This window comes from Ceratina calcarata, unplaced genomic scaffold, assembly GCF_001652005.2.
Source record: "Ceratina calcarata isolate Rehan_Ccalc_2016 unplaced genomic scaffold, ASM165200v1 scaffold90, whole genome shotgun sequence".
Classification (NCBI taxonomy): domain Eukaryota; kingdom Metazoa; phylum Arthropoda; class Insecta; order Hymenoptera; family Apidae; genus Ceratina; species Ceratina calcarata.
In genome coordinates this window covers 485922-512971 of record NW_017180369.1, presented here as the reverse complement: position 1 = coordinate 512971, position 27050 = coordinate 485922, and the positions used below count along the sequence as shown (strand labels likewise).

Here is a 27050-nt window from a genome sequence, read left to right as displayed (position 1 = left end):
AAGATCCTTCGGAGGAGTCCCTGACTTTCTTCCTCTCCACATTAAGAGAAGAGGAAGAAACACTGCTATTAATTTCTTTTTAATCGTGATAAACGCGGTTGAGTTTTGCACCCCCGCGAGTCGTCACGTGCACATTAGTTTCGGAAGCAGCCTTGAAAATACGACTTCCTTTTGGCACGTGGTCGAACGCAAGATTGTTTGTATACTCAGTGTATTCGCACTGAACGAGATCGTTCATGGTTCATTTCGAAACAGTGGCCAGTGATCGAGATTTTATTAGAATCGTTCGTTATTCCTGTGCACAGCGTGCGACGACGATAGACGCCTACGCGCGGTACACAGCTTCTCGGTGCTCTTCACTTATTAACCGGGCTAAATAACGTTGTTTCTCGGCTACTTTTTGCTGGGAAACCAACGAGGGTGTTCCCAGCTTGTAACCAATGGTTCGTACATGCCGGTTGTAAAAACTGAACGACGCGTCGTTCGAGGTATTTCACGTAGCTTCGTTCAACTTCGTATCGAACTCTGTTGGTGCGGAATAATGTAGCACCGTGGGTATTTTCTTTGCGTTTGGTACAAGTTGACGTACGTACTCGTGACAAGTGGTCTCAGAGGAAACGAGGAAGACAGGAGGAAAACGATAACAGAATATATATACACATATATATATATGTATATATGTACATGGTCAGTGGACAGATAGTTCAGGGAGAGCGTTGTTTAATCAGACCGTGTCCTCGTGTTTTGTTAACGGCAGGAGGAAATATATAAGGTCCGGGTTTCTGTCCGCTGTCACAGGTTCTGCGCCATAACGAAACCGTTGAAATACGGCGTAAGGAGGACGCCGAGACGGATGATCGCCTACGTGAGCCTTGTTTGGTTAGGGGCGGCCTGCATCAGTTTGCCACCCCTGTTGATTATGGGGAACGAACACAATTACTCTGAGGACGGTGCGTTCCACTGCAGCGTTTGCCAGAATTTCTTCTATCAAGTCTACGCGACGCTCGGCAGTTTCTACATGCCACTCTTCGTCATGATCCAGGTAAATCTCTTACTGCACTACTTCCTCTGTTGTCTCGTCTCAAAAGAGTGCTTTTGTATTTAAATAAGTACTGGAGAAAAATTCCTTTTGCCACGTAAAGTCAGTTTTACATAATGCAGACAGATAATTAATTTGTAAACGCAGCACACTAATGAGGACAGTTATTCTTCTTCAGTTCCTTGCCTTTATAATATGCAACGCTTATGCCAGAAACTGAAGTTTCATAATTATTTCCATACCACCGGCAAACTGTTGATCCCGTTGAAATTAATCGAGTACGTAACCGATGGAGCACAATAATTAGGGGATCATGGGGATTTAATTTAATGATATATCGGCCGACAACAAAGTTATCTTGATCTAATGAAGCTTGATTAATGTGTTAGAAAGTGTTGGCTAAGTAGGTGCGTTAAGTGCAGAGACTATCAAGACTGATGATTATAATTTCTAATTGAACTCCTCGCTCCAAATCAGATCGTTCCTCAAAACTTGATAAACTGTATCAGCTCCTTTATTGAAATTTTGCTCACAGTAGAGTTGACTTTAGTCTAAAATTAGTATTGACAAGAGTAATTAAAAAAATATCCAAGTGTTTGATCAAACGAGTAAGTACATTCGCATTATTTCACTTTTAACGAGCTCCTATAAATGAGTTTCCATTATACTATAAATTACGTAATTATTCAACGACTCGAAAGGTGCCCAGATGTTCTCCCAGCCTGTAACGAAGATCTTTTATTGCTCTATTTGAAATTATTATTGACGCTTCTCTTTAACAATAATTATTCTCAATTAAATCGATTTTGCAATTATTCCTTCTTCATTTACTGGCCAGACAAAAATGCAAACTGTATGACACATAATTCCGAGTCCTACATTCATCGAAGTAGAAATTCAATGATAATGCTTCTTAAAAAAATCAGTAATTTCCTATAATTACGAAATTCGTGACCCAGCTCGATCCATTTTATTTACGCACGAGTCATACAGAACTCCGTAGAAAGTAATATTTATCGTCACTTTCATTTTCTGTTTTAACACGTGCCAGTATCGTTTTTTAAACATTCAAACTAGAACAGCTCATGAATTTCTATTCAACCTGGCGTGGGCTCGTTAAATCGAACGATTTGTCGGTGTTGTCGTCGTCGTCGGCCGTGGCAGAGGCTAGTGCGGGGGAGGCCGGGGATTGACTTTGGACCTTGGCGTCCCCGAAATTGATTGGACGTTTCGCGTGCGGCCGGCAAACAAACCCGCGGATATAATTGACGGGGAACCAGTGCTCCGCGTGTAACGAGTAGAAAATAAACGATGCCCGCTGTCGCGTCGTACTTTCGCGGTCGCCGTGTCCACGCGTTAACGCGAATTGACATAATAACAGTTAAATAATTACCAACGTCGAGCAGAGCATCGTCGCTCTGACCTGGTAGTTTTAGTGCTAGGAGTTGTTTCTTCTATGAATTATATATTTTAGGTCATCGAGAAGAAATCGAATCCTCTCGGATTTCAACGTTATTAAATGAATTGGCAATGCAATTGCAGGTGTACTACAAGATATTCTGCGCGGCTCGCAGGATAGTCTTGGAGGAGAGAAGGGCGCAGAGCCATTTGGAGGCGCACTGCTACGTGGACATAGAGCCCCCGACGCAGCATCATCACACGGCCACTGGGAACCGTCAATCGAATTCCGACGAGCAAACCAGCCACGGAAGTCCCCACGTGAAGCAGCATCGAAGCTCGAGCACCTCGACGACGGTGAGTGCCATAAACGACAATTGATTCTACACGATCGCACACGCGATATCTTATCTTTCCGCGAGCGCTGATCATATCGATGCAATTTAGTCGGTCCTTGGATCGAAACGATGAGAAGGGACTGGTAGCACGAGAAGTCACATGTTAATAAATCTACGGTTCTGTCGTTTCTTTGGCTCGGTCAATGAAATTGCCATTCGACCAAAGTAGTGAATCAGCGCGTTCAGCGTCAGTGAATTAAAACGATAAATCACAGAAGTTTCTCTCGATTTTACCAACACACGTTTTTCTAATTCACATATTTATTAACATGTGTAACCCTGTGGTAGAATTATATTTTATGTACTATGCAGCCGTCAGCGGCGAGTCACAAACGCTGAATTGCCGCTCGCTTACGCACGAATCGTCCTTTCCATTACGGGTTACGGATTTCATTCGATAAAAATTCGTGATTCACTTTTCATGTTCCACCGTTCTTTAATTACTGCAAATAAAATCAACAGTCGTCGTTTCACAACCGCGACGACTACGTTGTAATTACGCACAAGCCACGATAGGGGCTCGGCCGTTTTATTATTTACAATGAAAATGAACGACGAAAGGTCGAACAGCGAGAAACGATTTCACCCTCGCGTCGATTTAATGGTCCAGATTTCCGCGATCGCCCGCCGCAAATTAGCATTGGCTTTCCGCACGAGTCCGCTTCGGTGTACTTGAAACGGTACGTCGCATCGCATCGCTTCCCGTCGAAACTGTTTAACCAGTCGCGATTCCCCAGCTGCCACCGCGGGTCTCTATCGGAATCTGATTTTCATTCGGCGCATAAACAAGGAGCATTCTGTTCCCTGATTCTGCAAATCGTTTCGTCACTGACGATCATAGTTTCTAACTAATAGACCGTTGATTTTTGGGAAGTAAAGTTAAATGGTCTACGAACGCGCGACTTTATAGAGAAATGACAGACGACAGGGCGTTCGTTGGTAAATAATTCTGTACGAGCAATCTTGTAAACGGTCGAAGTAACGCGATGAGTTTAATTAAGTTGGCCCGATAGTCGAAGATGATTAAAATTCTGAAACGGGACCGAGTATTACAAATTACGTTCGAACTTTCTCGTGCACGTGTCATGCATAGAACCTTATGGGTAGCCGGGTGTACACACGCGTCGTATCGTTGATAAAGTCAACTTTATTCCCTGGCTTGACGCGAAATCGCATTAACTCAACGTTTGTAGAACCTTGTCGTAACATCGCGTAAGCCGCAACGGCAGAATAATTAATGTCGCGGGGCAGACTCGGACATAAAAGCCAGCGTTTCTCACGGGAACTTCGTTACACGTTTTTAAAAATGTTTCGATCGCAAAATTTTGTGCGAAACCACGCGATCTCGTGATATTAGCACGGTAGAACGGGTGTCAAAGAATCGTAGAGATCTCATTACATTTTTCGTCGAGGGAAAAACGATGGGAATTTTTTATTCGGATTCTGGAAAAATGTGGGAAATTCGCGTGGAGAGATGCAGGCGCGACATCGGGTGACGTTGTCGCGCGCTTTTACGGACGGTACGATTTCTACAAATAAAAGAATGGTTTTCGAAACGCCTCCGAACGTGCTCTCGTACCGAAAACAATTCCGATTTTTCTAATTGCTCGGTGAGTACTGTTTTCGTTCCGCGGAAACGGGATACCCGGGATTTCTGTAAATACGTTTCAGATATTCGCGAACCAAGGAAACTAAAGTTTTAGTTTGAAAATTACTCGCGAAAATCGTAGCTGTTTAACGAAGTCTGTGATTAATCGATGAATTGCGTTGTTAAATATTTTCGTTCTCACGACGATAGAGAGTTGGAGTAAAATAACAGAAGAGGCGAAGAAAAGGGAGGTACATATGCGCTGGGATACTAAACATCTTTCTCTTCCGTTTTATCCGGTAGTTAAGGAAGACCACGTATACGTGTAACTGTACCTAGCAAAGGGAAAACAACGTTTCTTCCCTCAAGATAAATTTCTTCCTCTTGCGCGTGTCGCGATAAATCTTCCGCTTTTTAACGAAAATTTAAAGCTTAACGAGCAAGAATGATATCGTTCAGAGGCGAATCGAAATCCGCCTCGGCTTCCAGCTTTATCTCTTCCTGCGATGGGGGAGTCCCATAATTTTCTGTTCACAGTGAGAACTCCGTTTCCAGATTTAGTAATAAACGGTTTCCACGAGTATCTATCTCTACCTTTTTTCGCGATAGGATTAAGTGGTTCGCGAGTGGGTTCGAATTTTATGCTATTGCATCCGAGCCTTCTATAAATTAACTCGCAGCTTTCACACGCTGCTTTCTTTTCTCAAACGATAAAAGATCGTGCGCAGGCGTTTTTATTTTAATACAGATTCGTTCCGGATTAAAATGATAAATTTGGATACAATCGTTCTTCGTACAGTCAGTATTTGAAAGAATTTAACAATCAGAAATTAGATATCCATCGGACGTTAAATATTTGGTAATAAAATAAGTTTTTGTCTCGGATGACGATCTTCCTATTAAAGCTTGATCTCGTTTCTAATCTTTTTCTTCGTTTCTCCATCTCGGAAGTGGCTTCGAGATACTGCTTGAAACACAGTATCCGCGTTAAATTCGCAGAATAGGGTCGCAATCGTGAGAGTCTTAACGAAAGATAAAACGGAGGAAAAGAAACGAAAGAGAAAGGAAGGTGGAATCGTAAAAAGTAGAGGGAAACTGGGTTTTCGTTAAATACGGTTTCTGTCTCTGGCCAAGAAAATCAATTGTGTGTACGATGCTTTCCGAACCAACTGATTTTTAATTTTTTAAGAAACTCCTCTCACTCGTACATAATCCCGGTTTTATTTATGAATCAACGTACAGATACGATTTCAATTGAATTTAATTTTATCTACAGACAGCAGTGTCTCGGTCTCTATCAAAATCGCACGTGTATCAACTTCTTTGATACTTATTTTAAATGATTCTAGGCTCGTTTCACTCGAATACGTTCTGCTCGTCGTAAACGTGGCCGCGTACAAGGATCGCATCTTTTAAATTGCCTACACAATTTACGGCACACGACACGTATAAAAGGTCCGATCGAATAAAGTTGGATTTCCGCCAAACACGCCCGGACAGATGCGTGAGGAGAGTCTCATGCATCTTTCATCGATAACGTCGGGCTTCCGCCCCGATATTCGTAGCCAGGGCCATAGATCCCGCACGGGTGATGCCTCATTTTTAAAAGGAATTGTTTACACGAATTATTTGGCCAGTGTCCAACCGCCCTTCCTCACTTTCCTCTTTCGGATTCTCCGTCCACGTCGCATCTTCTCGCTCGACGGTAATTAAAAAGCCGATCGGATAGGATGATACTCGCGTGAAAATATTTTAGAAATCGGAAAGATTCGCGAGATCATCGAGGAACGTGTGAAAAATAACGATCGTATCTTACGCCGCGCATGGAACATTAATTATGTTAATACGATTAACATGATGGTACAAATTAATTTGTTGCGAACATCGCGACATAGTAATTTGTTATGCCAGATAATAAATCCCTCCTGATCGCGAACGACTCGACGAGGGCGCATAATTGATTTTGCGAATGCAAATTTCTGTAGGACAGAGAATCCGGTAAAACCGTGAAACAGGGGAATGTACACGGAGCCACGGAGGTAACGAAGTGGCGTGCATGTATACACGCGCACACGTTTCGTTCGGGATAAAATATGATCGCGTCGCGTCGTAATGTAAAGAAAAATACGTTTTATAACGTCGTCTCGCGTAAGAATTCCTCTCTAGCGGTGTTATAAAGAAAATTTCTCCCCGCGACACGCCACGGAGACCGATCCGCGCATATTTCACGGGGTCCACGTACAGTGTACTTTCGATACATGTCGTAAGCACTCTCTATTTTCCTCGGCGAAATGTATTAACGTTCCCGGTTTGACGTATAGTGGCCGCGGAAAAGCATTGGCATTCGCTGTCATATTTCACGCGACTGCGTTCGATTCCCGGTTCTTTACCGCACATCGGGCTATTGAAATGAACCAGGAGAGATCCGATCCTATCGGTGGTCGCGACGGCGGATAATAAAAACGCGGTCTCTCCATACTTTAATTCGGCATAAAAGTGATCCGTCGTTTCGTAAATTCTATTTGATACAGTTTCGCGTCGCGGGGATTAAATTATTTCGGATCGACGCGAACGGATAGGCAAAACGGCGGCGAATTACGGGTACGTGACCCAATTGTTACGTTTCTTACACTGGTTTCGAGGGAACGGAGCGCGCGCGCGCTGCTTCCGTTCCGGCTCTAATTGGTTTATTCCCGGGTGGCTCGTTTACTTTTATTGACGGCCGGCATCGCGGAACGGCTCGTTGTAATTGCGCGTTGTTTATCAGCAAGACGAACAGCCTGCGGGGAACAGCTGGCCGGGCTTCCGCGCCGGCGATGCATTTCGGCACAGCGGTGGCTTGTTTTCGTTGATGCTCCATTCGAAGCCCGTGTCTCGCGGCTTTCGAGAACCGATCTCGATCAGGTTTCAGCACGCCGCGTCCGTTGATCCCGACCTCGACTCGTTCCTCGACAATCAGGGAACGGAAATTAACGAGAAACGATCGATCGTCGATCGATCGATTTTATTATCGCAACGTTTTGATCATAATTGTGTTGGAAGAATCACGCTTCGAGGAATTCTTTTCACGCTTCATCCCCCGTTCATTATTACTTTGCCGTCCATTTATGATGAAGATTCCGCTGTGAAATCCCCGGAGTTCCTTCGCCGGTTCATTTCTACTTGAGACACGTTCTCTGCTTTCATTTTAAAAATACGTTCGTCCCTTCGAAATCGAAATAAAGTATAAAATATAATAGCATCTCTAGAAAAGATGTGGGATAAGACCGTGGACTTTCATACGAGATCGAAATTTTATCAATGCAATGTCGAAAATTGATTCCGGCTTTGAACGCAATATGCATCGTGTGCATCGCGCGTATACATGCATACGGAATTGACATGATTAAAACGCAGTACAGTAGAAGCTGACGTATGTCGTCTCGTTCGAAGCAAATGCTGATCATAATACGTACCGTCATTGAGTCGATACGTATAAAAAGAATCGATCTACTTTTCAAAGACAGAGTTAATTAATCGGAGAGTCGAGCGTACGAAACCAAAAAGCGAATTTCAATCACGGAATCGACGTTCGGTTTTGGAAAATTCTGGCGAAAGCCACGTTTCGGGAACCGCGCAATAATCTCTGCGGCTCGTCGATCGTGTTTCCCGTTGACGACCCGCGAACCGAAAGTGGTAATTTGCCACGGAACGAATCCGTGATACTGTAACGCACCATTTTTGATCCATTTGCGGGCAGCGGCGGCGAAACGCGCGAGACAATGCTCGATATCGATTTTTCTTGTTGTTATCCCACGGGATTTAAACATTTTCAGTGTCGCGTCGCCGCCGCGGTACGACTCGGCTCCCTCCCTCTTTCAGCGGTCGAAGGTCGTGGGAATGGGTTTCAAACCGTTTGCTACGAAACTGACCTGCGCGTAATGGAAAAATTGTTTATCCCCTTTCGTATTTCTGTTTTCGTACATACGCAGTTAACTTAATGGAGGTTCGTGATCCTTTTTTTAATAATTACCCCGACACTTTTACCGACTCGTTCGTTTGTTCTTTTCCGTATTCAAAGAATGCAAAATCTGATTTCATCGATTCGCTTACCAATCGAAGCGGATTGATTTAAAGCGCAACTTCTTGAATTTCGATTCGTTCGATTCGTCACGCCTTTCCCCTGGGCACGGTCATTCGATATCGACGGTGAATCAGGTCCGGAAATCGAAGCCAAATCTGACGCTAACGAGCATCGACGGATCCCAATTTTCTCATTGCTGCCGTTATCAATTATTAACTTTTCGCGAAGCCGCGAGTGGAACGCGTGCTGGAATTTTCGGGCACCGTATCGATCGTCACGCGTCGAAGTGCTCTCGGTAAACCAGAATCAATACCGTCGCGAAAATGGAATGCTAAACAGAACGATTTCTGTTTTGCAACGTCACTTGCAAAAAAATGCAACCGAGGTGATACGCGGTCTTCATACGAATCGTCGACACGTTTCCCATTCGTGTTCCTCCATCTCACTTTTAATCATTCATTTAGTTCCAACGAATTTCATATTTTAAGTGTGACACTTTAAAAAAATCAAATTCCTTTTTGCATCATCGGATACAAAATAAAATGTGACGTCGTCGGTCCTTTTCGCGAGTCTCTGTACAATCGGGAATGATGTATGCGATTTCGTCCTAAAACGCGGTTCGATCGCGATACAGAGGAGTGAATTTTCGAAGAGCATTGAGAGAGAGAGAGAGAGAAGGGGGAAAAGTGGGACTGGATCGGTTGAAAAGTTAGCATTCGGTGGAGTCGAAATGCGCGTCAGTGTAACTGAGTGACAGCCGCCAGTGTGTACGTAGGGGGTGATATCGAAGGCAGACGGGTTGCCACCGGGCTGTGCGGCGAGATTGAAGTTCGAGAGAATAACGAAAGTTCGTAATGCGACATGGGCGGCAGTTTTCGAGCTTAACGGCAGAATAATATCGTAACGATAAAAGGAATATTATTAAAAAATATTGGCACAGAGTCGAGCATCGGCCGAACGAAAATATCAATGACAGAAACTCTCGTTGTTAAAGAAACAAAAGTATCGAAATTAGTTTCTATACTTTGTGCAGGTGGAACGCCGTTAGGTAAATCTGAGAGAATCTTAAGTGAACCAGAATTCTCGTCATACACGGTTCGATTCATTTAATATACGACCGCTGTGATCTCCCTTCGTGAGAGTTTCTAAAAAGCCCTTCGTTGTATTTGGGAAAGTTCTTCGGCAATTGCAATTCTTTTTAATCCCATTTAAATTCGGACGGCGAAACGTTTCGAAACAGCAGAGCGAGGGAAGGGGGCAAAGCACGTAGTCGCATGGGCGGGCAGAAATATCTTTTTCAACGAAATTTCGATTTGCTCTCGGGGCGTAGGAAGCGTTTATTCTTTCGATCCACGTCCGAACGAAAGTTTCTTTCTTATCCCGCTGGAAATTCAGCATCCGATATCATCCGTGGATTTAGCCGAGGCAACCGCTCGTTCTCCATCGAAATCGGCCTCGCGGATAATAATCGTTCGAGACCGAATCGTGTAAAGACGTTGCCGAGAGTCTCGAAGACCCTCGAACACGCCTTCTCGCGATACGTGTCCCGGCAGCGAACGCTTTTTCCGCATGGAATTCTGATCGACCATCCACGCGTATTTCTTTCAACGACTGTTTTACAGTTCCCCTACAATTCTTTTTTAGCAGCCACTTTTATACAGTTGGATTTTGAGGTTGAAAGCGCACTGATTCATAGATACGATATTCATCGAGCCATTGAGCCATAGCAGTCAGAAAACCGTATACCGCGGTGTATCGATGATACATAGAATATTCGTTACAAATTCATGTACGTACAACATGAAACGACGCTCGTATCAATTCTGACGTGAAATTGCAAAATGAAGAAGTTCTGATCGCGGCTTCACGTGCCTCTTCAATCGTAAAGCTACTATCTTTTTCTGTGAGAAAAAGCACTTTTTATTTTAATATCGCCCCTTGGCAATTACGCTCGAGAGAGCCGGTAATAAATTCCAATTAAATCCTGTTGCTGCCCCTATTTACCAGATTATGGCACCCTTCTGTGAACATATTCTTGCTCGCGTCGTAAATTATCGAAACGCTCGCCGAAGGGGATCGGCCCCCGGCTTCGGTTGAACGCGATCAATCCCACCTGTTCATTAGGTAGAATCAAGTGCTTTTTATTTACCATTCGATTGGTCGAATTCCATCGATGATCATCGCGTCTATCAGGACTTATTTAGATCGTGTCACCAGTCGACGAAGGATCTTTCATAAAAATCTCACTGAAAGTTGATTCAACGTCTATGTTCGTCGTTAGAAAGAGATTGAAAAACAGGTACGCGCACACCTGGACGTCTCGGAGACAATGAGCGTCGAAGCGTTTTGTCTGCGAACGGTCGATGGGTTAAAAAATAGAGGCGGAAAATCGTCCAGATGGAAATGGAGTATAGTACTGACAAAGGAGTGACACGAGAACGGCGGCTGATCGATATTCGTTAACCGACGAGTACAAGGATCGTTTAACCATAATGATCCTCCCCCGTGCATCGTTTCGTAGAGTAAACGTCCTAGTTTCTGCCCATTTTACATCAATTTCGCTCGCGTTTTCTATAATTTCGTGTATCGTTGAAACATGAACCGTTGAGTATAAATTAGGAATTAATTATGTCGTTGACCAAACGGTCCTCCTTCGTACGTGTGTACGAGAAAACTGAAAGGGTTTCGGTGTTCGCGAGCTCTGGGACGTTTCCCCTGGCATCATGAAAATTCGATGCACACCCGGCCGTAGTTCTCCCACGTTTCCTGCAACAATAGCAACGCAACAAAGTTCCGAAGTACGACGTCGTCGGTCTCTCGCGACAAGTCACGATAGAGACGATATCACGGGTGAACACAGAGACTACGTGGAAAGTAAAAGGATCATTTTTCTCGTAATACGTCTTCGTCTCTTACCCTTCGTACAATTATTCCGATCTGTTTTACGTTTCTCACCGAACAATTATTCACCGAAACACGTAGTCTCTAAAAAAGCGACAGCTTCTGAAATCCGTTTCACTTCACAGTTCTAAGAACATTAACCGTGAGCCTTTTTCTCTGAGTTAGCCACGCGCAGTTTTTTCTTCAACGAGAAGTTTCAGTAATTAAATTCAACTGCAGTTTCGCGGGAACATAAACCCGGTTGTTCCGTCGCAGCGAAACTTACGGGGCGACGACGACAGTAACTGTTTTAATTTCATAATTTTCGAAGAATTAGCGCTTCCCGTACGTGAGACTTTTCCACAATGGCTCCGGCTACCTGTTTAACCGTCCTCCCGAAGACTCTCGCGTCAGCCGGTGTATTCCGTTACAACGTTAATTGAAATTTCCGTAGAACTTTATGAGACGGGCGTTGAAAGTAAGTGAGACAGTCGAACGGACGTATAAAAACGCGGCGAGTAAGAAAATGTGTACCGCTGGACGTGTGCGTCTACGCAATGAATAATTCACGGGGGGGTTCTTCTTGAAAAATATATGACCCGGAATATTTTAAGGTATTAACATATTTCCTGCATTAATATCGGTTCCTGTGCATATTCATTACTTTACAAGGAAAAAATAGGATGGTCAATATACATGTTTGAATATGCAATTCTCTTCCTTGTCTCTCCCATAAACTATTGCATTATTCCCAGTAAAAAATGTAATTATGTTTTACTCAGAGTGATCCATCTCTTTCCTCCATCTGTTGTTCACGTGCAACGTCTTCAATTCTCGTATCTCGTCCACCTGTTTTCAATTTGATTAAAAGGAGGACAAACCTCGTGTCTGCACACAAGCAATTTCAGTAACTCTTGCCTCTGTTATTTTGCCCGGCTAGAGTATTCCTATTTATGATACGAACGTGCCACGTATTGCAAGATTCAAATTCGAAACCCGAAGCATTCGCCACGATTCCATCCTTAATTCACGAATTTCACCGGCGAGTAAGCCGATCCGTGCAAAGGTAAAAGGGGTTGAACGTCGCGGGTACCGAGCGATAAATAGGGAAACGGACTCAGGTTCGAGGAAACGGTCGGGGATTTGCAAAAGCTTCGTAGCTTGAATTTTTTAGCTGCGCATAAGCTTGAAATAGTGAAATTGATTTTTGAAAAATGATTCCGGTGGTCGTGGCGCGTCAGTTTCAACGTAGGAGATTCCGTGAATCATAGATTAGAAAAACGATGTAAAAGGCTGGGGCGAAGCCCATGAATAAATTGTAAGACTGAATCATTGCATAAATTAAGAACGAGAGGAAGGGGCAGTTGTTAATTCTATTAGCTAATTACACGCCCGTTGCCTGCCATTGGAGGGAATAAGCGACCTTGTAAGAATTTTTCAAAAACCCTCAAGTTGATCGTTAATGGAAACGAGTACGTGACCGAAATACGTTTTCGTATTTTCCTAGCACGCAAGTTTGCACGTTTGCATTAATAATTCCGTGCGAACCTTCGGCGCAGAAAATTTTATTTAAAACGTGGATAGGAGAAAAATTGTATTAGTTTTACCGTGAAATTGGCACGAGAAACAATTTTGTTGTCCAACGTGAAAGGAATCAAATCATTTTTCCAATTAATTTTTTCCACACAATGGCTGAATCGTGTAAACCAAACATTCGCTAAAATGGATCATTTGATTTGCCATTCAGAAGCCTCGAGGAAATTGATTTAGCCGTGGAAATAAATTCGAGAGCGGAGCTCGGTATTAATTTAATAAAGGAACGGCACCCCCGAATACTTTATTTACTTCTGCCAGCAGAACGTAATAAGAACACAGCTGAACGATGGTACAATTAGTCAAAAGACTAGAAAATTTACAATCCAATCTCCCTTTCAAATGAATCGTTTCCGTTCGCGGAGGAATTCAAAGAGCGCGAAGAAAATTCAATATGAAACGATGTGGCCGTGCCGAGAGGAACGTCTTCCCTCGAATCCCAACGATTTTTCTTCATACCGTAGTTTCATGCTCGCCAACCAATTCGACTTGCGCGTACGACCAAACTTTCGAGAGTGAACAATTACTGAAAAAGTCCGGCCGAGTTCGAACGCGAAAGAACCGTTGGAATTTATAAACAAGAAGATATCGTTCGACTTTTAGAAATAATCTTTACGAAACTTTCTCCCGTTTTCTCTTTCGTTTGCAAACGTATTTTCTGTTCCAACACATGCATCGAGTTTGTTAAACAATCTCGGGTACTGTAGTAAATTCATGTGCGACCCGCGTTACGTCTTGCCCTGATGTATCCCTACAGAAATACGGGAGAATGATGATCGCACCGCACCTCTACGTTATCTTTCAATCCGCTATCGCTTCTGGGTGACAGCGATCCCGGGTTTACTACGTACATCATCCTTCACCGACCGAGATCATAACGCAGTCTCGGGGATATTCCGGCGATGTTCACTGGCCTCGGTGACCCTCAGCGTACTGTTTATCTTTTATTACGACACCGGCCATTTAACATGATCGCGTTCATTTAGTACGGTGTATCGATAACGATGTCCCAGGTGCAACCTGCAGAGCCAATAGACAATACGAAAAACGAATTCGATCGGTCACGGATCTTGGCGTGGACAGAAGTAGAGGACAAAATGTGAGATGGTACACGTATCTTTACGCCTCTCGTTGAATCGAGTCCTACGTTATTCTCGACGTCGGAAATAGACGCTGGACGGGAGGAATGGATCTCGCGACTCGATTCCTCCCGTCCAAGCATCCCCCGGGGGATGACAAATCGTTGCGCGCCGTCAGGCGAGAGCGATTCCTTTTTTCGTGGGACACGAGCATCATCGTGGTCGATTGATAACTGAGAAATTCAATTAAGGATCAAAGTAGAAGACCGCGCGCCCGTCCACTCGAGCCGAGCGTCCGCGCCTCTCGTTTTCGAGGGCTTCTACTTTTCTCGATATTCCGGCAGAGAAATCGTGACGAACAGCGCGAGAAAAGAGGGATGGTCGAAACCGGGAGATCCGTCGAGCCGCGAAAATTGGCGAAATTAAAACGGTCGAAGATTAGTAGAATTATTATTACTCTTCTCGATCAAAGGAGCCACGAGCTTTTATTACTGCCGTTCAGAATCTCCTCCTCCTTATACTAATTTCAGTATGAAAAATTGCTCGAGAGAACTGAACGTGACTACCTTCGATCTCTGACAGCTCCTCGAGAGAATAAAGCGTTTGTCAACAGGAATGATAAGCCGCATAATTAGCTGGTACGAAAGGGAGAAGGAGATGAATCAGGTCGAAGCGGAAGGACGAAATCGAGCGTCGAGCAGCAGTTTGTCGAAACGAATTCGAGTCGACAAAAGGGTGCTCGGGGTGGAAATAGGGTGCGAGCAGTACCGCTATTCTTATTTACACCGCGTTTCCTCGGCCTGATCCTGGAACGAGCTTCTCTCGTGCCAGTTCATTAACATCTGCTCTTCTCCAGTGGAACGTGAAACAAAACTGTGAAGAGTAGAAGGAACGAATCGGTTTACGCTTCATCCGTTCTAAGCCGAATCGCGATTCTTCTTCGATTAATTCCCTGATGTTGTCAGAGAATTTTCACGACAGCTCTGTACAAAAAATCACGTGGAATCCCGTTTTACACTCTCTCTGTTACTATAAACGTAATCGTAGCTCCGGTAGCTCACGTCTAATAAGAAAAATCGATTGGTTCGCCGATAAAAAACAATATAGGGAACGACGCAGGGTTCTGATTCAGAGAATTGAAAGCGTTTGAAATCCTATGTGAAAGCGTTCAGGGAACGGGTATTCAAATTCTCGTGAGGCGAAATAGTAGAAAACGTTGAAGTTGAAGTAACGAGCTGGAGATACGGTCGCGGGTTCGGAGATACCTCGATATCGACGGGAGTGCGTAGGATAAAGCAGGAACAAAGGGAAAAGTGTCTCGTCGCGATACGTAGTACCAGTTGCACCGGAAATGGCTGCGAAGCTTTGTAGAGCCACGCGCCGCAACGAGATATTCCCTGTCATATTACAGCTTTTTCTGCAGCGCATTGTTATTGTTATTCCCTGGTGCATTGTTACTGCAAAGTGCACGCCGTGGTGCAACTAAAATCGTTTGATACCACAGATGTCCGTAATTGATATAGTCTTCTTTATGAATCGTTTCCATACGTCGTATCCTTTTTCGTAAAAATCAGCGAGTAGAAGTTAGCGAGCAGCAGGACACGATTATACGTAAAGTAATTTTTTTACAGAGCAATTCTGCCGCGTTTGAAATTACAGGTCCCCGTAGGTTGCGTATTTACACATTCATAGAAAGATTAAATATGCAAAAAATATAAAATTGCTATGTTCAATATTAAACAGATTCATGACGCGAACGTTGCGGATCGCACAAAGGTAGCCCGTTAAAAATGGTGTTTCTCTATTAATCCGCGAACTTCTCTTTGAGAATCAGGGAATTCTCTTAGGGAAGACTCTTTATGAACGCTCGAAGCAAATCCTTCATAACCGTGTTACAAGTACATCGAAAAGTCCGGGGGAATGTCGATATTAAGCGCAATGGAATTCCAGTGGAAATAAACGGGGTGGATACGCGAACCTCGCGCTTCCCACTCTCCCCTTTTCTTCGCTCGTCTACTCGAGTTCAAGTGAATCGATCCTCGAGCTGCAAGATATAGGAGAGAGCGTGCAAAGTACGTACATACCGTCGCTGATATATATAAAATACCGTGCATGGACGTATACGCGAAAACGATGGAACGCTCTGTATCTCCTTTGGAGAAAATCCAGCCTCCGGCAATTCGTTTCTGATATTTCTTGCCTCCGGGTTTTCCTTATCCTCCCACTCGTTCTCCAAGACAGACACCGCGTCCCGATCCTTACAGGCATAAATCAAGTTCAACGCGATGTTTCATGATGGATCAGCTTTAACTTTCCCGTCCACGCGTTACTTCGCCTCGATTATTACGATTTTTATGGCTGCTCCTCGGTCCCGTCTCTTTTTCCGACGCTCCGCCGAACGTCCCTGATGGACCAAGTAATGAAATTTCCGCTCGCAATTTACTTTAGCATTTTTTCCCACTTTTTCTCTTCCCAATTCCTTCCCCGACCGCGTCTAAGAGAATGTTTCTGATACTGATGGATGAGGCGTAACTCGGTTTCCGGCTACAATCCACGCTTTACTCTATCTTCATCGTTAGAGATTTCTCACGGAGAGCGATCTCTACGATCTTCTTTCCTAATATTAGTTGTTACTACGTTTCATGTATATAGCTACGGTACTAAAGCACGTCTGCAACTATAACTATTTGCAGTCGAGTTCAAAGCTTCACCGAATCTTGATAAGTTCGTGCGCGGTTTGTATGCTAACTGAAACTTGGACGACTATGTACTAAACCAAAGTCTGTCGAAGTAGCACACTGTCGCCGCACCGCCAAATATTTACCCGATTCACGATTTACTAAGCACAATAATGTCTATGCTAAATATTTGCAGAGCTTCTTGATTATTCACGCTAGCGAAAAGTTTTTTTTATACAAAAGTCGTAGACACTGACGTCTTCTAAAAGAAAGATTCTATGAATTTTTCTTCTAACTTCAATATTTAACGAGTTAAGTAAAATTAATGCGTGCCATAATATTCGTCATACGTTTACAAATGAGTGTGGAACAGAACTGAGATCTCGGTCACGTTAAATAACTGAAAAACGTGCGAGAAATTATTCACCGAAATGAATAAAAGAGGGTATTGGTATAGATTAAGAACGAGCAGCTGGGTAGAAAAGTGGCTCGATTCCTGTGATCGAATGTCGATCGTCAGTTCTGCAAGCCGTAAAATACCTAGCCCGTGAGCCGGGTATCGCAGTAAAGAATCGCAAGAGCCAATAAACGATCAAAAAGGAAACGATAAGGATTCATCTTCGTTTGTACGAGCTCCTTACACCCGCCCTCGAGATAAGACCACTCTCGAAACGGTCCGCCAGACGAAAATCAATTAGTCCTCCCGTTCTAGCGACGTACAATAAAGTTAAATAAAATCGTCGAGGTATCCTTTTAATCCTGTTTCTCATTCTCCGATATGCAGCTTTCGGTCACGTTTCACACTTGAGATAAAATCTCTTAATATTAAAGTTAGAACATAGAAATTCTGATTTAAAATCCAAAGAGTAATCGAAAATTATTATCGGATTAATTAGGATCCATGCGGTGAGAAACGTTTCTACGTCGGTAGAGAACGAAATTGCTGAGTCCCTCAAAAGGAGAATGCAAAAGTAGGATCCCTGAACGTTCCAGCGAATACGAATGATCGTAGAACTACTGGACAAGCAATATAACAGGCGAGGAACAACAAGACGTTTCGATTCGGGAGAAACGCGAGAAAGAGAACTGAGGGGGTCACGGTTGGACGGCTCGGGGAATATTTCAACGCCGCTCTTACGTACCGTCGGCACGTGTATGCACCGTACATAGTAGGTAGATACCGTGGATGCACTCGATCGCATCGAAATTCCTCCAACGATGTTTCAATCCCCCTGATGCGTCTGTCCAGCGATATTTATCTGGCTTTCGCCGCGTTGTTTTATCGCTGCCCGCCAACGTTTCCGATCGCGGTCGATCCTGCCGCGTTCACCAACAATTCTTCAAATACATTGGGTCAGCATCAGGTCTGAGCGAAGAGCAAACACTGAATTTCTTACCCGGAACCATTCATCGGAAAATGCTGAATAAACACAGCCAGTTCGTTATTATATGATCTAATAAATAACGAAATGTAGCGGCTTGTACAATGTTAAACGTTGAACGTTTCAATTATACGAAACAGGCGTTAGAACATTTTTCACACAGTTTGCTCGCTCGTTCGAAACTGGTACAAGTAGTAAAAAGAGCAATGAGTCGTAGCATCTTGTAACGGCGCGTAACGTGTAAATGAATGGAGTTTACGCGTGTAAGTAGAAAGCAGGAAAGTGCAAGGGAAGATAAGAGGAGAAAAAAGGCGTAGGAGGGTCGAAAAATAGAGGAGCAGTTGCGTTTACTGCGGATCGGACTTCTCACGAATAAATGGAATTATTTGTTGTCTGTTTTCTATGAGATTAAAAAAAAGAGAAAGCTGGGGAAGAACAAAACGAGTAAAACAGCATTGGGTGAAACGGGGAGAGTGGAAGGAAAAGTAAAAATGGTCGTCATGGGGAAAGAAAAAGGTGTCGAGTTTCAAAGGAAATAATGTGAAAATAAGCAACGAGTAGAATGGGGTACGTGAGGAGGGAGGAGCAATTGCAGGTAACAACAGGGGCAATTATGGTACCTGGGATAATAGTCGCACTTTGTCAACCTACAAAAGGGACGGGAAACGATTCGGAAAACGTGTAAAGTGGATTCCCGTTGTGGTCATCGTTAGCAAACAGTTTCGGTTAATACGCGACAGGAGTTCGTATTAGAAATCCGCGACTGTTCCGTGGAATTTGCTCCGAACGTTTCACTCACCGTTTCGATTGACTTGGCGGAGATAAAACTCACGAAGAACGATTAAACCTACGATCGTATCGGAATTTCGTTTGATTCACTGTTTGCTCGTTTGAGGATTCGTCGCCTGACCGCTGTTCTTCAAACGATCGGCGGTCAGGCGAGAGAGATTCGCGTTGGCAATCGTCGCGTTGATACGCTCGCCTTGATCCCCCGAATAGACAAGGAAATTGATCGTGTTTGACACTGGAAAACCAATATCGGTTTCCTTTATTACGGTTTCAATTTGATACGGTGACACTTCATGAATATATTACCGCCTCGTCGTCGGTCCACGGTTTCTCGGAACCCTTGGCTGTTCGCGGTTATCGTCCGTCATCGATTTTTCCTTTCTCGATCGATTCCACGTTACCCACCGTCCGTCCAATGGTAATTGACGAGTTTGCCAAAACGGATTACCGCGTATTTCAAGCCGCGAGAGATCCTTTCGTTTGAAGATACGTACATTTCATTTTGTGCTCCTCCGTTTTTGTCTCTTTGCTCCGAGCAGAATTCCTTCCAAAAGATCTCAGACGTTGAAAATTTTATAAAATACAGAACACGTTGAAAATTGATACGATGATTATTTTAATTCGTTCGTTTCGGAGGATCACTGACGTGAAATTTTTCAAGAGACGGTCGGAAAGTCGAAAGTGTCCTCGGACTTATGAACAGAAATGTACGCATGAATACGCGGCGTGGAAAATCCGATGAAGGGATTTTAGGAAAGGAGCCACACCGAAAGATAGAGCGTCTCTCTTTTTCTCTGTTGTCCGTGAAAACGCGTTATTCTGCCGTGTGACCGCACACAGGAAAGAGGATTTATGCGTCACTCTTCGCTGTCCCTTATTACGCTTTTCGCCGCGGAGTAAAAGTATCTCCCAGCTCGTTTTTAATCTGGCTCAAGGTCCGACCTTTCGGTGACTCTAGTTCGCGGAATTATGCTCGACGACGAAAACGATACGCGAGAGCCAATTCTCACAGCGAATAATTTGATCGTCTCGCTCATCGTTCAAGATTACCTGCGCGATCCACCCGATTGATCACGTCAAACGAATCATCGTCGTAGGAAGAAAATGAGCGTTTCATATCAGATTCTGGGAAGCTGTCCGTTCCTGATTCAAAATCGCGTATACTCGAGCGATCGCCGTCCTCGAGAGAATTCTGGCTTGCCTACGCGTTTCTCGAAATAAGAACGAAGCTTCTCTGGTCGCTCCGAGTTTTCATCTTCGAATATTAATTCGAATAAATTGGACGATGGAATGATTGCAAAGAATCTGGCGAAGGTTCGCCCGGTTGTCGTACCGACCCTCGTCAGGTCCTCGTCGTTGAACGACAAAAACCCTTTAAAATGATCCATCATCCGGTGGGCTCCTCGCTGGGACCCAGCCACGATGACTCGTTGACCGGATGTAAGCGCGTCGGCTCGAAGAAGCTCGCGGCTCGTTCGAAGGGGCGCGTTCATCGTGAAAAGGATGGACCGGTAAAGAGATCTCGAACGTTTCGGGTGAAATGAAGCCAGAGGATCCGGTGTGATCCGACGAGTACGGGGCGTGGGTGGAACCGGGGAAAAACTGGTACGTGGGACGGGAGAGGAAAATCGATATCCGATTCACGGCCGACCAGAGAAGCAAATAAGCTGTGAATCTCCGTGGTGAATGGACCACCGCCCGGGCGTGCTCTATGATCTATGGATTCTGGACGAGACGACGTTCCCGTATCGTTTTCCCGGCCGATTCTTCTTGCCGCGTTCGAGCCCGGAGATCGGGGAATCGAGTTTAACGCGTCGTTTGCCAAATAATTTCCTGCGGCGTACACGCGATCGTTACAGCGGAGATCCAAGCGGATCGACGCCGCGCAGCTCGTCGAACGCACGGGTGGTCCATTAATCAATTGTCGAATATGACGCGAGGATTCTCCTCGCTCGAACGGACGGGCGGTGTTCACCGCGAGCCAAACTGGAGACGCGTTTGATATTCAAATATTCATGAAAATTTTCAACTCGTCGGCGGCGCCACATGCTCCCTTTCTCGGCTTTTACACGCCTCGCTTTCCGATGGTAAAATGGAACACGGCCAGATGACTGGATAACTCCGCGAGGAGCTTCGACCTCCTCGAGGCCTCCAGACGGAGTTCGCCGGCAGAATATACGACGCTCCGTGGAAAACTCGAGACCCCCTATCAATTCTCATCCAATAATAATCTGAAACGCTTCCTTTTTATTATACTCTGTATGATTTAATACGCGCGAACAGAGTTCCGGATAAAAAATATGTAAATCGACTTATGATCAGGTGAGGGCAGAAGATAAGAGACGCTGGCGATTCTTCCCGTGCGAATTTTCATCAGTCGTACAAATAGTTTAAAACTATTACTCAGGTTTTAACACTTGAATCTAGTGATCTAATTTAAATAGACTCGATGAACATTTTTCTATAATACGAAAATCATAAGTTCTATTTTTATAGAGCATGAAATCTCACCCATGGGATTTCTGAATATTCAGAGTTTTATTCCAATTGTGTCACATTCATACGTCTCCCAGTGAAATCCCCTTCGCAGTAGTGTAGGTCTACGCCTGTGCAGACGTACGCGTACGCTTATAGCCTACTACTATATCTTCTGCCATATTGAAGTCCTATAGAAATACTCCATTATTCCGCTCTCTATGCTTCAAACGAAAGACTCTTAAGCTTTGAATTATTAAGAATTGCAACGTTTTAATAGATAATAGAACGTAATTATCAAATTGCTCGAATACGTCGGTCGCGACAATCAGACGTTCGAACGACTCGTTTCGATCGATCTTCACTACTTGAAACGTCTTTTCCGACCTGCATTCCACGTATGCACCGCGACACACGTTGAAAAAAACAAAAGGGGGAGGAAACGTGGTGGAAACGGTATGAGGAAATGTACTCTCGACTTTCTAAAGAGCAGTTCCATCCAGCGAGCAGGCAATATCGTCTCTCCGTCGCTCCCGTACGTTCCATGCAATTTCTCAAAGACCCAAACGAGAGAACACCGAAAGACGGTAGCTCGGGTAAATGAACTTCCAAAAAATGCGTTTGCGCGCCACGCGCAGTTTACAGGATAATACGTTACACGGAAATCTTTTGACGCATTCTTTCGCTAAGATCCTCTCAGCCTCTCCTGCGTCGGGTACATCCGATCGTAAAAGTTAGTTCGCGTTCCTGAGGAAGATCTGATTTCGTTCCCCTCGACGAATTTTTCGTAACAAGCAAATCTTGACTGAGTTCCTTCCATTTCTTTTAGGATAAAAGTAGGACCGCGTGAGGAGACGTCCAAGTGAAAACTTCTCTCTCGTAAAATTCCGAATTCTTTAATAAAAACGAATCGTGTAATCCGTGAAAAATAAATGACGGGACATCTGCCAGAGTTGATAGGAGAGGTCGCAGAAACGGATACGCGCGTAACATAAAATTGAAGCGGCCTCTAATTCCCAGGCACTAATTGCGCGCAAATTCGTTTACGTATAAATTTAGTCGCGCCCAAAGAGTGTGCCGGCGAATATTTTCGCTCGTCACGCTTGCCAGCTTTGAGCGATAATTCGCGCATAATAAAATATTCATTTAAACGGGAATCTCGTTGCAATTTGCGAACATTTCCCAGGCGCGCATCGCCGATGATTCGATATTAATTCTTGTGCCGTTTGGAAACAAAAACGTTCGATTCTGGCTGGAAGGTAGAAACGTGACGAAGTCGATATTGAGAAAAATACAGTCGACTTTTAAGATTCCACGAGCCGTGAGATCTCCGCCAAAAGTTAAAGGGACGTAATAAAAAGCTGTGTCGAATATTTGTTAAAGCGCGGCTCGGAGTTTACCGTCGCTGAAGCGTTAACAACTAGAAACGCACGCGACGTTCCTTTTTCTCGACAAAAGCGATTTATACACCGATTGCGAGGGAGGTAGAAAACGTTGAGAGCCGAGCGAAGAGGGGAACGGAACGAGGAGAGTCAGGAAATTATTCAAATTACGTCGAGCTTACCGTCGATTGTCAGCAGATTACTGAGCGCAATTTTTCATAAATGCGTAAACGAGCACTGATTTTGACGATACAATATGCAGATCGAATGGCACGTATAAAAAAAGTGCAAGAAACAATTGGAAGGGAAGCGTGTAACGCATTAAATACACGCGAACGTCTTCGACCACGTCGAAGCGCGCACGGAAGATCGAATTCTAATAATTACTGTCGCCTTCGTCTCGGACTTCCCAAAGATTGCCCATTCGATTATTCAAAAAGCAGTTTGCAGAAATATCTTGACTCGTGTCTCTTAAAAAGAAAAGAGAGAGATAATTACATCGAGATAATGGAGAAGTCGTAGAAACTTAACTACGCGTGGTCGACGCGTTGGGTCATCGAAGTTCGGAAAGTTTATGCTCCGTCATCGTTACGGATCATCGTCGGAGAATTCTCGATGTTCGAGATCCATTCCCCGGCATCCGTACGGGATCGTTCCGTAGGATAAAGACAAATGAGAACGTAGACGATTATTCTTTTTGTTCTTAACGGCGTGAGAAATGCGAGGAATGAATATCGAGGGGACGGGTTAATGGCTTGAGTAACGAACGATGTAACTTCGTAATGGGATTAACGAATATATCATAAGTGTTCTTCGTTTCATTGCTATTATCAGCTGCATTATGCGGTCACGCGTTTCGTTACTTAAATATAAAATATGGCGAGCCGTGGGAGGCGTACGTGTGAACACGGGCTGGGAGTCTTTGTACGTTCACAAAAGCCTCACCTGTCCGGTGTAATATATCAAAATGCGACAGTCGACGAGATCTCGGGACGCGACGTCTCCGCGAAGAAGGGAGAAGCCCCTGTTCGCACCGGTGAATACGAAAAGCTCACGGGGTGAATCGATACTCGATTCGAGCGCCGCGATACCAACGCGATTCCGTTCGAGATCCTACGAATTTTAATATAACTCGGCTCGAATCGTAAAATTACTTTTTCGTTCTTCCCACCGTGTACGTTGTCTAAACTTCCACGTGCGATCTCTGTTGCGTTCATAGACATCGCTCTGTCTCTGATCGAGAGAGAAAAAAGGAACTTTCCTATTACATATTCTTTCTCTAAATCGCCTGGTCTATTCTCATGGCCGCGGTACACGTCCCTTTTGTTTTTCCGTACGCGTAAAAACACATGGAACAAGAGAATGAATGATTCACGGTAAGATTGATTGTAACAGTGGGATGATTCATTTAGCATCGGAAGGAGCCAAGTTCAGCGAACAAAAATAGAACCGTCAGAAATACCTGGCGTTGCATAAATTGTTAAACCACTGCTTTGGATAGTCTGCAACAAGATACATAATGCAAGACTGTAAGATACATAATGCAAGTGCATGCTTAGCCACTTTGGCCATCGATATTTTAGGACGCGAGGACTATTAAGCGTTTCCGATCGATAGGCGAGTAGAAGTCCCGATATTTACTTCTACTATAAAGTTGCCAATATACCGTCGAAAGCCCGATGCGGAATCGATGAGAACAAGTCCCCGGCGGGTTCTCTAAATAAACGGCTCGGTGAATTATGGAGATGCCGGTTAATATCGAACGCGTCGATAAATGCAGATGAAACATTAATTAGACGATTATTTTTATGTCCGTTTAGTTTTGTTCTGTCTGTGAAATCGGGCAAACAGCGAGTAACTTCTGTCAGTAATCATCGACTCAAACTCGGTTTGCATAGATTACGCTCATAAATGGCTGGAGGAACTTTCCATTGAAACACCGAAATTTACATAGTAGCCTCTTACGGAGTCACACCGAAGAACCTAATACCACCCGGTATTCCCCTGTAATCTACCCTGAGTTACGATTTCTAAACGGCTGCGCCATCGTTTCATAAAGTTTCGGTTCACCGCAAATACCGTTCGTTCCACCGATTTCCGTCGACCGGGTCCAACCATTTTTATCGAATCGTTACAAACATAAATGCGATTCGGTCACACGCAGTGTTACCACAAGATTAGTTTGAATAATTCCACTGAAGCTGATTTTGCGATACGACGAATTTTAATTTCTATTAATAATGGAAAATAAAATACGACTTCTATTGTATCGATCTTAATATTAAAAAAATGGGAGCCAGGTCTCGCGGCAGGTTGCAGTCGCGTTTGGAAGTGGCTGTTGTAAAATTCGTGGAGGCCGGGTCGGCCGCTGATCGATCAGAGCCACGTGCACACACCGGTGTCGTAAATTTTGGAAATTGCCGCGTACCTGAGGGGATTTCGTTTCCTACGCCCGAAATGGAAAACGTGTGGAGCGAACAGAGAGCTACCTCTCCCCCTTCGTAACGTGCATACATACCCCTGGCCCGCGACTAACCAAAGGAAATTGATCGAGTCCGTTGGAAAAATAACTGGGTTTCACGTTCGACTACTGTTCACGGTGAATTTAACGAAAAGCCAATTTACATTTATATAAATATTGAATGAAATGCTTTGAAACAGTGCAATAATCGCGCTGACACTGTATATTATTTCTTCATTTAAGTCGACGCGATCTTGCTACCTCGTTCAATTTTATTTAAGAAGCGCGCGTCTTATATCGTTCGCAGCATGGATCTGCCGTTTGCGTTAATTAGAGAAGTTCCGTCCTCGAAAATGGGTCCCTTGTTCAATCGTCAGAACGAGATCGGGTATGGAATGCACGAACTCCTTGAAATAGTTCTGAAAGATCGTCCGGGATTAAATTGGTCCCGACTTCATTTCAGCCGCGATTCTACTCGCGTTTACGGTCAACTTCGTAGCCTCTCAGCGGGTAGTTTCAGTCAGTCGAATCGCCCACTCGTTTTTAGTCGGAAATATACTCGCGATTAGAACGGTACCGATCGGACCGTTCGTTCTCAATTCTGTTTTCTCTGTTCACATTTTATACAGTCTCGAATTCAAATCCGTGGAATATTGCGCGTCGAGTTCGAACAAAAAGCCGACAGATTAAACTCCTCTGACGACTGATTATCGTTGATTAATGGCTGACTTTTAACGCGACGCTGTGTGATCGTAGATGAGACAGGGACGATAACAAAGCGTGTGGGAAAAGAGAAAAAAAAAAGGGAGTAGCAGCGTTTTTCGAATGATTTATCGCTTTTTCGCTGTTTAAAGCAGTGACCGGTATTTTTGTTACCGCGGCGTACCGGTGCAAATTGCTTTTCGATTCGTACCCATGAATATTAATGAACCATGCGAATTCTCGTAAAACGCGTCTTGCCGTTCTTCAAGAATATACGTCTGCCTCAGTTTCACGATTCCAACGAGAATGGCCACTCGATTTATGTGCCATAAAATACATAAATACGTGTGTACATATGAAACGAATTTTTGATAATTTATAAAACACATCGTGCAATATAATTTAGCTGGTACTCGAATGAGATCTTAGCCAGCAGTGTGCATATCGATGATCGATTCTAGCAAGAATCATGAAACAAACAATTTGTGCCGTGGAAACATCCCTTCGTTCCTTTTTCAGCGACGCGAAAAATTCGGCGATCGGTTTTCGAAAGGCTCGGGTCCTATCGATCAGTTTGCAATTTGCAAGTGCACTCCTGCTGTCCACGTTGCGACCGTTCGCTCGTTCTTTTCCACCCTCTGCTTCCATCCGTCCTTCCTTTTTTTTTGTTCCCTCCCTCACAATCAGTTAAACACAGCTGTTTCACGTCCGACCGGTCTTCAATGCCCTGCCTACGTGCACGTATTTCTGCCACCGCGGACGCACAAATGCAATCGGTTAATGCAAATCGCCTCGCGACGTTCTAAGTAGATATTGTTATATCGTTACATGACACTTATGTTTGTGCAAGGGATACTTAATTCGTTAAATCGATCGATTAAAACGGGAAATGATTCTCGCCGGGAGGAGCGTCGCGACGGGGTTCGTTCGTTACAAAATAATCGAGAGAAAAGAGCATCATCGATCCATTAACGTAATAACGCGATTAAACGCGCATCGAGTTCAGATCTGTTCTAAACTCGCTAACATCCATTTACGCGTTTTAGAACCGAGCAAGGGACTTTCGAGTAATCCTGCGCTGGATACGACAATGAGTGCGAGCGAGGCATTCACTTCTATCGAGTTTTGTACACAGTTTTCAAA

At 44.2% G+C, this 27050-nt stretch overlaps 1 protein-coding gene across 5 annotated transcripts in view; it reads left to right on the top strand.

The window, feature by feature from the left end:
• 5-HT7 (5-hydroxytryptamine receptor 7) overlaps positions 1-27050 on the top strand; it is a 91579-nt gene that overhangs the window by 45865 nt on the left and 18664 nt on the right. For all 5 annotated transcript variants that reach the window (XR_003389962.1, XM_026818898.1, XM_018035503.2 and 2 more), the window contains exons 5-6: positions 799-1042; positions 2582-2794. Coding sequence is in view for 4 of the 5 variants with exons in the window: in XM_026818898.1 (XP_026674699.1) it covers positions 799-1042; positions 2582-2794 (457 nt within the window). In the remaining variant the exon portion in view is untranslated. The remainder of the gene's footprint in view (positions 1-798; positions 1043-2581; positions 2795-27050) is intronic.